The 14,261-nt window shown below is 35.6% G+C and overlaps 2 protein-coding genes across 3 annotated transcripts in view; one reads left to right on the plus strand and one right to left on the minus strand.

Moving 5' to 3' along the window:
- ANXA1 (annexin A1) overlaps window positions 1-14,261 on the plus strand; it is an 897,109-nt gene that overhangs the window by 625,016 nt on the left and 257,832 nt on the right. The gene's annotated exons all lie outside the window — the stretch shown is intronic.
- Window positions 1-14,261, minus strand: part of ALDH1A1 (aldehyde dehydrogenase 1 family member A1) — a 185,590-nt gene that overhangs the window by 4,148 nt on the left and 167,181 nt on the right. For both annotated transcript variants that reach the window (XM_050760913.1, XM_050760912.1), the window contains 5 exons: window positions 12,836-12,938; window positions 11,041-11,225; window positions 7,170-7,334; window positions 4,964-5,121; window positions 1,254-1,328 (listed from right to left, as the gene is read on the minus strand). In XM_050760913.1, coding sequence (XP_050616870.1) covers window positions 1,254-1,328; window positions 4,964-5,121; window positions 7,170-7,334; window positions 11,041-11,225; window positions 12,836-12,938 — 686 coding nt within the window. The remainder of the gene's footprint in view (window positions 1-1,253; window positions 1,329-4,963; window positions 5,122-7,169; window positions 7,335-11,040; window positions 11,226-12,835; window positions 12,939-14,261) is intronic.

Raw genomic sequence — 14,261 nt, forward strand, 5'->3', positions numbered from 1 at the left:
GTTAGAGAGATGCCATCCTGACTCTTACACTCTGGTAGTGTCTAGGTTTTCTTCAATACTTTGCTCTGTACTTTAATTGCTTCTCTACCTCCATAGGATATGGAGTCCCAGTGTATTACTACTTATTTCATATAGTGTATGTAGGTTATTTTGCATGTGTTTTTACATATTCCTCCTGCCACCACAGTTATGTAGAGGATGGAATGCAGTGTCATGTCTCCGGGGTTGCTAGGACCTTACACATAGCAAGTGCTTAATGAATGAAAACATATTAAGAAAGTAGACTGGTCATTTCATAATTTTCTCATTTCACTGACTCCCCGGAGATATTTGTTTCCTTGTGATTTTGCTGATTCATTAGAGTACAGTACTCAACTATTTACTGCATTTAGAAATTGAGAAACACACATTTTCATTTGCTAATTATAAAATGAGCAAGTTTACAATCTATGTTTGATACTATAAGGTTTCTATTTTTTCTTCATAAATGTTTACATTAATACATATAAAAAGTTTTAAGAAATAAAATGATTAAAATTGCTTAGAATCAACTAAGTATATTGCCACTACTTTCTGTATTTACATATATATGTGCATTCTTAAAAAGTCTATATACCCTGGTTTCAAAAGTAATTGAAATTTCATAAATGCATTTATATATAAATATTCTTAATCTAGTCACTACTATAAAACATGTTTTCCTCAAATTTCTTTTTAGGTTTAAATTTTAGTACTAAAAATAACTCCTTATGGTAATTAAAAATTTTAAAGTCTACATCAATAGTATCTCAACAAATGGGAATCATTCCTCTTACACTGAAATTTCCTTTACATAAGTCACCTAATTTACTTATGTAAATGGTTTATTCAAGTAACTACAGTGTTTACATTTGCACCTTTCTTACAATCACCAATTCATAGCTTCCACCTCTTTTCTGGAAATGTTTCCCAAATGGATTACATTCATATATACAGCAGCAATTGTAAAAGCAAGCAACATTACAATCACCAATGTAAGTTGCTTAATATAGTCCCTAAAATATAGTAGGAACTTAGTAAATTATGTTGCCTTCTGCAATCACCTTTTGCACTATGGAGTACATCCAACATTTAATAAGCTATTTGGTGCTATGAATCTCCAGGAAAGAACAGAGGCAGGTTTTATTTAAGGTGAAAATTCTGAGTTAATTCCCTGGGAATGAAAATCATTTTTATAAAAATAAATATTTATCTTAATAGAACATTAATCTTACAGTTCTCGTCCATTTCCAGACATCTTGAATCCACCAAAGGGACACTGGGCAGTTACCACGCCATAGCAATTCACCCTGAAGAGAAAGAAAAGTGCATTATAGACAATACTTAATGTGTGAAAAGAAACCTCCTTTTTGGCAGTTTTAGAAATTTAGAAAGCTCCTTACAAACTCCATTAATTTCAATATAACATACTCATCTTGATATAAAAAGCAGCACAATAAATTAGAATGCAGACATATATGGATACACACTACCTAGAAACAAATAGAATAGTGCAACTGCATATGTGGACAGCCATTTTGGTCATGCATTGTGTCCCTGAGAAGTGGTAGTCTGAATTTATAAAAGATAGAATAGTCACTATGCTGTAGGGGGAAGGATATGGTTTGCTAGAAGCTAGAAGTTGTTGGATCGGTATTCATTACTGCCTATATATGGATCAGCTTGTAATTCTCTTGATGTTTCTATACTTAACAGGCTAGAATCAATTTTCTTTTGCAATTGTAATATGTATCATATTACTCAGTTAATTTTTTCCCCATTAATTGGTTAAATAAATTGCTTAAACAGAGGCCTTGGCAGGAGTTGGGTTTAATTATTATTTATTCCCTGTCATGTTTCATAAAGTGTTTAAAGATACTTGTATAAACAAACATAATTACATGAATGGGAGTAATTAGAGTCCAACAAAAAATTACAATAGAAGATCAAGATGGGGAAAATGAGAATGCAGTTTTGCAGACCATAAACAATATGTTTAGCTTTAAATTTACTGGTGGCCAAAGTTAGCAAAATCTAATTACGTACATGATTCTCATTATACACAAGAGAAAAACACTTTTTAAAGGATATTTATGTTTATACTTTTCTCTCCCTTCATGCTATTTTAATAGGTGGACAACAGTGTGGCTTCCAGAGCCTAGGTTAGTAGCTGGAGACTGAGGCAGGAGGATCACTTGAGCCCAAGAGTTCGAGACCAGCCTGAGGAACATAGAAAACCCTTGCCTCTACAAAAAAATTTAGAAAACCAACCAACCAATCAAACAAACAAAAAAGCCAGGGTGGCTTCCAGATAAATTGTATTATACTTTGAAGACTGGTCATTACTTTTATCCTGAGATAACATTCAGATGTGTTCTTTGTTAAAACACTATCCCAGTTTCCAAAGTTCCACATTCTCACTGGACCGTAGAGTTCTTAATTATATCTCTCATCCTGGAGGGATAATTCCTTTAATAAATTTACACTTATAAAAGGCAGTATTGTCTCAGATTTGTTTAACTGCCCTTTAAATTGCAAAATCAAATACCTACTTTGAAATTATGAGTAAAATTACTGCAACTCTGGAGTTCAATAATTTTCCTGAAAACACCAAGCAGCTATTAGGTCTGGGACAATGCCAGAAAATTATTATCTTCTAGGATATATAGTAACAAGATGGTCCCCTCTGCTTTTCCTAAGGGAGGAAATTCCTGATTGGGGATTCCCAAGACCCTCAGTGGGGTGATGTCATAACAAGCTTCATCAAGCAAGCATGGAACATTCTGCTAGTCGAAAATACAAAACCTGAAATTTGTCTTTGTTAAAAAGTGCAGAGAATAAGTTTGCTCATTTTACTGTAGACTAGAAATGAAACTGTTTTTACTGTGAATTAACAGAGAACTGAGAAATGTTCACTTGGCAAAAACTTTGAGTTCAAAATGTTATCTGTCATCTGTAAGCAAGTGTTTCCTCATGTGTAAAGTGGAGATGATAATATTTAATAGGATTGTTTCAAAGTATGCGTAAGATTGCATGAAGCGTATTCCTGTTGTAGTACTTGGTATGTATATCTTCAGTAAATGGTGATAATATACATACACACGGTAACTATGCTGAATTTTATTAATGCTTTTATCATAGGCAAATTCTATATTAATCACTAGCTATACTGACTATTCAAGAAGAACTTGCTGAATTTTATTTAAGAATCTCCCATTAGGCCCACTTCTTATTGCTGTTACAATGGCAATTAAATTGCCACATGAGCTTTGAAGGAGAAATTCAAACTATAGCATTGATATAATTTGTGTTAATGTACACCCTCCCCTGCCCCAAATCTGTTTATACACTTTTAAAGCCCTCGAGATTATTCTAATGAACAGCCAGGACTGAGAACCACAGCCTTAGAATATTGTATAGGTCCAGGTCATCATGGTGGCTTAGGCCTGTAATCCCAGCCCTTTGGGAGGCCAAGGTGGGTGGATCACTTGAGGTCAGGAGTTCGAGACCAGCCTGGCCAACATGGTGAAACCCCGTCTCTACTAAAAAAAGAATAAAACAAAATACAAAGATTAGCGGAGCTTGGTGGTGCATGTCTGTAGTCCCAGCTACTTGGGAGGCTGAGGCAGGAGAATCACTTGAACCCAGGAGGCAGAGGTTGCAGTGACCCAATATTGCACCACTGCACTCCAGCCTGGGTGACAGAGTGAGACTCCATCAAATAAATAGATAAATAAAGAGAGAGAGAAAGAGAAAGAGAGAGAGAGAAGGAGAAAGAGAGAGAGAAAGAGAGAAAGAGAGAGAAAGAAAGAAAGAAAGAAAGAAAGAAAGGAAGGAAGGAAGGAAGGAAGGAAGGAAGGAAGGAAGGAAGGAAGGAAGGAAGGAAGAAAGAAAGAAAGAAAGAAAGAAAGAAAGAAAGAAAGAAAGAAAGAAAGAAAGAAAGAACAAACTGCATAGGTCTGATCTAGGTGTGACTTAGTGTTGGGAAGGAAAATAATCTTGGGCTATTGCCAGGACCAAGGGGCCAAAATGAGGCTAATGGGGCCAAAGTGACCAAAGACATAGTCTAGAGACTGACGGTTGAATATAGAATGCAACAGTTTGAGAGGCATAGACTTCATGTTTATAGTCTCTTGATTAAAGTATAAAAATAAGAGCTATAAACTAGGTCAAAAATGGGAGAGGGAGGGGATCTTCAAAATTCAATTTTTTAAAAATAACTTCAATTATCTCTAATAATCCTAGAGTAAGAAGGCTGATACAAGAATTAAATATTTGCATACACAAGGGTACCAAGTAAGTATTGCTTACTGGTCACACAGAACTTATTCTTTTACCTCCCTGTATACAGCATAGTACCAAGTGCCCAGAAATTACTTAGCAGTTCTTATATTGTGTTAACCAAACATCAACACAATATTTTTGGTAAGCAATTTCAAGAAGCTAGATAAAGTTAAAGAGAATATCCTCCCTAAAGTTCTTCCAATAAAACTTCTTCTTTTTTTTTTTTTTTTTTTTGAGACAGAGTTTTGCTCTTGTTGCCAGGGCTAGAGTACAATGGCATGATCTCGGCTCACTGCAACTGCAACCTCCGCCTCCCGGGCTCAAGCAATTCTCCTGCCTCATCCTCCATGTAGCTGGGATTACAGGCACCACACCCAGTTACTTTTTGTATTTTTAGTAGACATGGTGCTTCACCATGTTGGCCAGGCTGGTCTCAAACTCCTGACCTCAGGTGATCCACCCACCTCAGCCTCCCAAAGTGCTGGGATTACAGACGTGAGCCACCGCGCCCAGCCTTTTGTTTGTTTTTCAAGGCAGCAACTGCTTTTCTAGAGAAGGATAGGTAATTCCAAATGAAAAATCCAAGTCTGAAAAGGTTCAAGGTAGTAATCCATTAATGTGGTTATTACTGAAAAGACTACATTACTTAGGTTGGACTTACCACACTGTTCCTGCCTGCAGAGCAGAGGAGATGGTTACGGCTTTATCAATGTCATTGGTAAAGACTCCTGCCGATAAGCCATAGAAAGTATTGTTTGCTCTTTTGATCACGTCATCTAAAGATTTAAACTTCATGATTTGCTGCACTGGTCCAAAAATCTATACCACAAGAAATAAATAAGTAAAAATAATAGGTTAAAATGAAAAATGATATTGTAGATTTTTTTTTTCCTATACACTATCCTAAATTGATTAAGATTTTGTTGCTCATCTCAAACCTATGTGTGAGAATCCAAATAGTTAACTCCAAAAATGGTAGGTGAAAACAGATAGTTAAATTTCAGTTTAACTATCAGTTGTTAAATTTCCTTGGAAGAAGAAAGGGTACAAATAATTAAGGCAATATTAAGTTTCTAGATGTTGGAATTAAGCTTTCAAGAACTTATGATTGTGCAACAAATCATTAACTTCAGAATTTCTTTTTCACTTGGGAATATTTTAAATTCACTCTCTAGTTTTTCTTATCTTCTAAGTCACTACATATAATTACAAGTCCCAGAAAGCAATCTACTGGATAAATGAACAGGCAATGATTAATAATAATAATGCTTTAAACACCTGTATGTCATTGGTAAAATATTAACTATTCTAGTATACTCAGTAGAATAATTACTAATTACTTTTCATAATTAGCCAAGTTAGGTAAACATCATGAACTTTTAGTCTACTCTGTAGCAAAGTCTTAGGCAACTTAAATATATCAAACAGAATTGTTCATTACTGCAAGAGCTTATACATTCTAAACCATCCTATTCTAATCAAAGCATGAGTTCATTGGTAATCGCTATAACTGCAGGACAGAAAACAAAAATCACAATTTGCTTACTCTAGCCTAAATTACTCTTTTGCTTTCACTAAGTCCCTGGTTACTGCAGCCCAAACTCAATTCACCCTGTATCTCAGCCTCAGGTAGAAGAAAAACAACTGGATTTTCTCTTTAAAATTAAGCTCCTATATTTCCATATGGAAAAAAAAATTCCATATAGCTCCTGTATTTGATCTATTAAGATCAAATAAAGACTCCTCTGAAATTACCAGAATGTTCTGGGAAATGTGAATGAAGGGAGACAAAAACCAGAAATGATAAACGGTTTTCTGGTGTTCACCACTGATTTAAGTGTCAGAAGGGAGGGGCTACTGCTCAATAGAGGTTGAGTGCAAATCTTAACATTATAAATCGAATCATATTTGAATGTAGGAACCATATACACAGCTGCTACTCTAATAATTGTGTTCATATTTTACATAATTTTAATTGAACACAGCACATAGCTCCAGGCTCCTACTTTGAAGTAGTAAGCTAGCTGTTCTCCTATGTATTAACCTATTATAGGAACACAATAAATGTTTCCTTAATTGAAGATTGTTTTCCACCTCTTATCTGGTATTAATCAAGATATGCAAGAATGAAAGGACCAAGAACACACAGAAGGTAGGGAGTGATAGAGGAGAGAAATGCTGTTTTCAAATACATGGATGGCTGTTATGTAGAAAAAGGCTATAGGGCAAACATGGAACCAGAAAGTAGAACCTATATAATTATCTCTTTTGTGATGAGAACACTTAAAATTGACTCTCTTAGCAATATTCAAGTATATAATACATTGTTATGAATTACAGTCAGGATATTTATGATAGCTCTCTTGAACTTATTCCTCCTAATTGAAATTTTGAATCCTTTGACCAACATTTCCCAACCCTCATCCTCCACTCCCCCAAGCCTCTGGTAACCACCATTCCAATCTCTGCTTCTATGAGTTCTACTCTTTGAGATCCCACATATAAGTGAGATAATGCAGTATTTGTCCTTTTACGCCTGTCATATTTCATGGAGCATGAATTTTCCAGGTTGTTGCTGCAAATGACAGGATTCTTTTCCATTTTTTTTTAAAGTTGTGAATGCAGCACCTAAAAATTGTTAAGCATCCAGAACTGTGTTGGCCGGACAATTGTGGCTGGCCCCATGGATCCCTTAGTATTTTTTAGTCTATCACAAATAACTTAAACCTCTATCAAGAACAGAATAAAGAGTAACACTGACAGAGAAAGATGTTCCAAAGTGCTGGGAATTTTAAACGGACACTTGTATACACACATACAGATGAAACATGGCAATGAAAAGAACAGAACAGAATGAAACCATTTACCTCCTCTTTGGCAATGCGCATCTCATCTGTAACATTAGAGAACACCGTGGGCTGGACAAAATAGCCTTTATTCCCCCACGGGCCTCCTCCACATTCCAGTTTGGCCCCTTCTTTCTTCCCACTCTCAATGAGGTCAAGTATTTTATCATATTGTTCCTTGTCAATCTATTTGAAAAATATCACATGAAAAGAAAAAAAGTAGTCACTTGTAAAGATAACACATTACTGGGCCTGTTAACAAAGGCTTCAAAATGCTAAAATATTGCAATTAAACCAGATATTGAATCAAAACAGCTAACAGAGGCTCAGATTCATTCTTTGGATACATTTTCTTCTCATGACTTTTAAGGGAAAAGTCTCTTGAAGATAGATATTTGTATTTAACATTTGTTTTATAGTTATATAGGAAAAGCATTCAGCACTGCAAACACATAAAAACCTTTTACACAATCATCATTTATTCTCTCTGGTAGAAATGCCTGTTAATCTAAATACATTTACCGGGAAACTATTGTCCTGGCTGAAATGAAAGGAGGGAAAAGAGAAAAAGAGAACTTTGATACTGGGTTTAATTAGATCTGTTGGGAAACAGATGCTTTAAGACTGTTCTTAGAAGACTCCCGAGCCTCTGTTTGATCTCCCCATTTCTGAATCACCCCCTCTGACCTGTCCGATGCCCTTGGATATCCCATTCTGACCATAGTCTGGGCACCCTTCCCAGTTCTGGTCCCACTGGGACAGTAGGTAGGTTTGCTTCGAATTCTGGCCTGTCCTGAATGTCACCATCCTGCTTTATTAAATGAGCCACATCTAAATAGATGCCAGGTATTACAGAACTTAAATGGTCTTTATTTAAACACTATTTTTAAAAGGAAAATAAATGAGTTCAGAGTTGTGGTTGTGAACACCAGGAACACATACCTTTCCTTCAAGCACTGAAATCGGGCTCATTTTTGTCTCAATTTCTATTTTGTGATGTTGAATGACTGGGTGACTCTTGGATTCCAAGTCACTGCTGAGGGCTGCCTATCTCAGGTGTAGCAGGGGTTAAGGATTAAAGGAAAAACATGAGATCTAGGAGCTAAGATGGGTTGGAGGGTGGAAGCTCTTGTAGGTTTAACTTCCCACTACTTGAAAATTTTATGTTTCACTTTCTCTGATTCTGCAAATCTTCTCTACCTTCCAAAGCCAAGAAAAGGCTTCCATAAAGTTATTTCTAACTGGACACAGTCCAGCCCCCATATCTAACTAGATTAAGCACTGTTTGAAACTAGAAACTATTTTCTCAAATTTGGCACAATATTTGGTACAATGTTGCTCAACGGTCTTTAGTGCAATATTTAATATAATATCCCAGAAGGAAAATACTCGTTCATTTCTAGCAGATTAAGGAAATTGTAGTGTTAAGAAGCAATATTTAAATTACTACATAGGTTGAATAGTAGCAGAATAAGGGGTGGGGTGAGATAAATTCTGCCTGGGTAAGATATTCTAGTTTCTCAATAAATAGTCAAGGGTCCATGTACCTCTATATAAAGCTTTCTGTCTTATTAGAACATATTAATCTGACTATGCCCTCATCATCATGATATTTGGTTTTTATTTCAAGATATATTTTCCAAGTCATCATGTTTTCCTGCCTGTGACCACATTGAATAACCGGTGCCAATCCAATCCCTGCATACATACTGGAGAAAAGGGCTGAAAAGACTTATTTGTCGGAAAACTTAGATGGTCACTAACTTATAAAACTACAGGCCTTCGTACTTCCGTGCCTTGCTAGTGACAATGTGGTCCTACAACCAGCAACTGCAGCATCATTTGGTAGCCAAATGTGCTTCTTTCACCCCACCTCAGATCTACTGAATCCCCAGGCACAGGAAAGACTGAGGAACACTGTGATGGAGCTTGGGACTACAAACAAAAAATTAAGCTCTACTTAGGGACTAGTCAGTTTTATCTGGCTAATTTTGATTCACCACAAATACAAACCTTCTTCAGAAGGCATCAGATTGACGATATATAAACTTGACCTTCTTTCTGGACACCAGGGACTGTTCAATAATGTTAGGATGTAGCTGGGGCTCTTTTATGTGATGGGCCATTGGCCTATGGGCTAGTCTATGAAATGTAATAGGTAGGTCATGATATTGTAGCAGTCTCAAAGGAAACATTTTAATGTGTTTGAATGGGTAAATTCTTTAATTCCTTAGGCTTAATGGGTTAAAGAAGATGAATTGAGAAAAAGCACTTAGATGTTCTAAAATTATTCAGAAACCATGTATCAACAAAAGCAATGAATAGATATAGAAGTCACTGATCTGTATGATAATTGTCACCATAGGTATAAATGGAAGCATGTAATTTTTATTTATTTACTAGACATTTGAGCATGTGGACCAAGCACTCTGATGGATGCATTTTATAGATTATCCAGTTGCACTGCAGAAGATTGAGGTTTCTATGCCCATTCTACACATAAGACAATAGTTTCAGGGAGGTTGGATTTTAAATCTAGCCTGTAACTCAAAGGTCCATCTTTCCACACTATTATAAGGTGCTACTCTGTGATAATTTTAATACAGTTTATGTGGATATCACAATTTCTTTTTCAAATGAAAATACTAATTTTTCCAAGTTTAAGACAATATATATTTTTTTCTATAAAATCAAATAGGAAAATCACTTGAAATATAAAAAAATATACACACATGAATGCACAGATATAATACAAATATACAAAGTATACATATGTATTTTGTAATTGCTCTAACCCCCAAATACTTTAAATTTGTAATCTTCAAATTTTTTTTAAACTTTAATTTTTTTCCCCAAAACAAATCTCTTTGACCATTATTTTTTCTATAACCGTTTTGATGTTATATTTAATGAGGAAGATTGTATAATTGTATTTAAAAGCCTCAGTTCACTCAACGATCCCTGGATGAGGCAATAGGCTAAAGCTTAGTGAATGAGTGTCCCCTTTGCATAAGTTCTTTCTCCTAACAACAGATAAATATTTAATGGTAGAGGAGCCCAGAGCTTTTTAGTCTTGTTTCTCCAAATTCGAACATACCTACTTATCCTACTGACTCCATCCCTTCTCACCAAGGTAATGACAACTTAATATGTCCCTAAACATTGCCAAATGTTCCCTGGGCAAGGGAGCAAAATTGCCCCTAGTTTAGAATCACTGCTCTAGAACAAGACCCCAAAGGGCAGGAAGAAATTCACAACCAAAGATCCAGAAGCTTAAACAAACAATGAACAGAGAACTATGCAAGGAAGAGGGAAAGGTGATCTTTGGATAAGAGAGAGAGAGACCTTTATTGATAATAAAGACTACAAAGAAAACTGAGTGCCTAAGGGAATAACTGGGCTTTAACAACTGAAATAAAGTTTGCCACAAAGGAAACTCAGGACCTTTTAGGACCCCAGACTGCCATTAGGGACTCAGAGTAACTGATGACTTGCAGAGGATTTAGGATGGCAGCTGAGATGAAGGATTGAGGAGGAAAAAACGGTAGGAAGGTATAAGAACTTCAAAGCGGACAGAGAACTGTATATAGGAATCAAGAGGTGTGCAGATTGAGGAAAGCAAAAAAATTAGAACATTTGTTATTTTTTCCTCATGTATTTAATTCCCAGCATGGCTGGTAAACTGTTTCTCGGATGAAAACTGGGCAACACAAAAACAGGATGATTCCATTTTCATTGGGAGTTAGATTGCTTTTAATCACCAAACTGGCACAGCATTCTTACCTAGGAAGCTGTTCAGATAGGAAGTAATCTTATTCAGTAAAATCTAGGTCTAAAGAGGATACTTTATTCCTCTGCCCTGAAAATGCTATCCTTTCTATTTTATACTTACCTGAGGGCCTTGAGTGACTCCTGGGGTCAGAGGATTTCCAAGGATATACTTCTTAGCCCGCTCAACACTCCTTCGAACAAACTCGTCATAAATTGATTCTTCCACAAAAATCCTGGATGCGGCTATACAACACTGGCCCTGGTGGTAGAACACCCCATGGTGTGCAAATTCAACAGCATTGTCCACTGCAAAGAAGACATTCACATTAAAGATATACTTTCTAAAAATTATGTATTTTATATATTTCTCAGAGGCACATGGAGATAAAGAAAAATTATGAGTGGTAGAGTCAGACATGGGCTCAATATAGTTTGCCTCCTACCAGCCAGGTGGCAAATTAATCTTTCTGATCCTCCATTTACCATGGAAAAAAGAGCAACATACAGAATCTGAAAAAATCGTGGTTACTATTACAACTTTAATATGGACATCACCAAGAATGTAGATTTGATCATGAGATTTGATCATGAGATCAATGATATAAATCATTGGAAATGATTTATGTAAATATCTCCACTTATACAATTAGATGACTGAGATTATTACTTTCAGGCCCCAGATTTTAAACAGATAATAAATAAACCTGACATTTCTATTGAATTAAATAATTTCAAAATATCTTAAATACTCTACTCAATAGGAAATGTGATCTCTGTGGGAAAGAAAAACAAAATAAAAATAACTAAAAAAATAAAAAACACTAAACTTAGAATCACTCACTCACCTTATGATTTTATTCCAGCAAAGACATTTTCAAAATTTATCTAAAGTATACCGTATTATTTCATATGCGCCTATAAACTCTTATTTTAGGTGATAAAACGTGCATTAAAAGGAGGAAATAGGTTGCTTCATTAGTGGACTCTAAACAAGAATAAAATTTTCTTTGCATTTTAATTTTCTAAATGCTGAAGATTCAATTCAATGTTATAGCAACTGGTTATTATTATTATTTATTTTGTGAACTAATTACATCTGCTTAAGTTGTAGCAGCAGCAGTTTTCAGACTGTCTTAGTAAAATTAGAAACCTGTCATGTTTATAGACTATTTCATAAGGTAGTGTGTTCTAAAATACTTCAATTAAGATCAAAACAGTGACATAGGCTAATTCCATTAACCACTTGTATTTACAGCCTCAAACAGATTATGCAGTTGTGAAAGTAAAAAGAATGTTTGACCATGCATTTCTCCTAATTAACTTCTATTTAGGATATAATTGGGAGATTCTACTTGGTAATATAATCAGAATGAACCTAAAATATTATATAGTGGAGTTACATCAAATTTGTAGGTTTAATATACATAAACTCCACGATACTTGCTAGAAAAAAATATTTAAATTTTAGGTATAATTTTCTTCTGGTCATTTCATTTAATGAGTGTATGACCCAGAGTGAAGGGAGAGGGCAAATGTGAAACTGCTGTCTTCTCAGTTGGTCTCAATCCAAGTCCCATTCTGGAGTATTTCATTAGCTCAATGAAATGTTAATAATCACTGATACAGGATTTTAAAAATACACCATGGCACTTAAATGCAAAATGTTTACATCATCTAGGGTTCAGCTGAGGAAATAGCAATCTATTCTAAACCAGGAAGAAATTGTGCCTATTATCTATGTGTTATAACTTTAGGATGATTTAAGAGATTTTCAAGAGTAATTCTGGACTCTAATTCCTTACACTTTGATGTTAGGAGCAAATGCTTTTTTTTCTGAAAGTTCAAGTTCACTTTTGGCATTGTCAGACACCAAAAACGATGAAGGATGAAAAGTTAACAAAGTGGCTTCTACTCACAGTCAGCATCAGCTAACACAATGCAAGGGCTCTTTCCTCCCAGCTCCAGGGTCACCCTCTTCAGATTGCTTTTCCCGGCAGCTTCTTTGATCAACTTGCCGACCTGAAAGGGAGCATTACAAAGGAGGAGGCTTACCCAGCTCTCATGAACACAGGTTGATTTAGCATTCTAAATTTATGTGATGTGTGTGCCATGGTAAAATTTCATTTGGGAGAAACACCAAATGGCATTTTTTTTTTTTGAGACGGAGTCTCACACTGTCACCCGGGCTGCAGTGAAGTGGTGCGATCTTGGCTCACTGTAACCTCCGCCTCCCGGGTTCAAGCGATTCTCTGGCAAAATGGCATTTTTAAAGATTTGGCACTTTAGATATAAAAAGGCCCCTCGTCCAAGCATACAGACATAAAAGGAATCAGAAAAATGCTGATTTTTCTTCATCAGCAAGAAAGCAGAGATATAGAACATAAGTCATATTGATGGCTACACAGGTTATTTTTAATTTTAATCAGAATTTCATCTCTCTACAGATTGACCAGACTTATCATGAGCCAGTCGCAACTTAGCTATTTCATTTTTTATCCCTCTTCTGGCATCCAGATAACTCTATCCAGTCAAACCGACATATTCACTACCTCTTGAATCTCATCCTTCTTCTCATCATTTGTCCACCCCAACTTGGACTGCCTTCAAGTTCTATTCTTCTTAGGGGTCCAGCTGATATCTTAGCTTCTCCTTAAATCCTTCTCTGATGACACTAGGTCAGATACTAGAAGAAATGATATGACCATTTCTTTTCCTAGTCTCCCAAATACCCTCATGAAGGCTCCTTCAGAGTCTGATTCAGATTGTATCATTTGTATAGAAAACATTTCCCAAATAGATTAACTCCACGGTAGCAGTAACATTAACGTATCACTGCATACCTCTCCTCATTTGTATCTATGACAGAAGGCTCATTTAACTGTGGATTGACAGTCTCTCTATTTCTTTCTTTCTCTGTCTTCCCACCCAACACACACACACCTTTGAACAGTGGAACTGGATGAAAGAAATGGGATCTGTGCAGCTACTTCAGTTAGCTGGAATCCTACAGTTCTGGTTTTTTCTTTAATGCTAGTTTGCTCTTTTCAGAGGAAGACTGTTTTCAATTATTTTTTCCTTTGTGGATCACTTCCCATCAAGATTATTTACTATAGTTGTTTCTGGTTTTTCTATCTCTAAAAACTTGGCTGATTCTACAATTATTTCTTTTTTATTATTTGTATGGCAGCCTTAATCCACCAACATCTTCTTTGCCTTTCTTTTGTAAAGGAAATTCACTATTTTGCTTCTTTTATTTTCTAAATTTCTTTTTTTTACTCCACATGTCAGATTTTAATAAAAAATTTCTATCCCAACTGAACAAGAGAGAAATCGATGTTTAAT

The sequence above is a fragment of the Macaca thibetana genome, chromosome 15 (assembly GCF_024542745.1).
Source record: "Macaca thibetana thibetana isolate TM-01 chromosome 15, ASM2454274v1, whole genome shotgun sequence".
NCBI lineage: Eukaryota > Metazoa > Chordata > Mammalia > Primates > Cercopithecidae > Macaca > Macaca thibetana.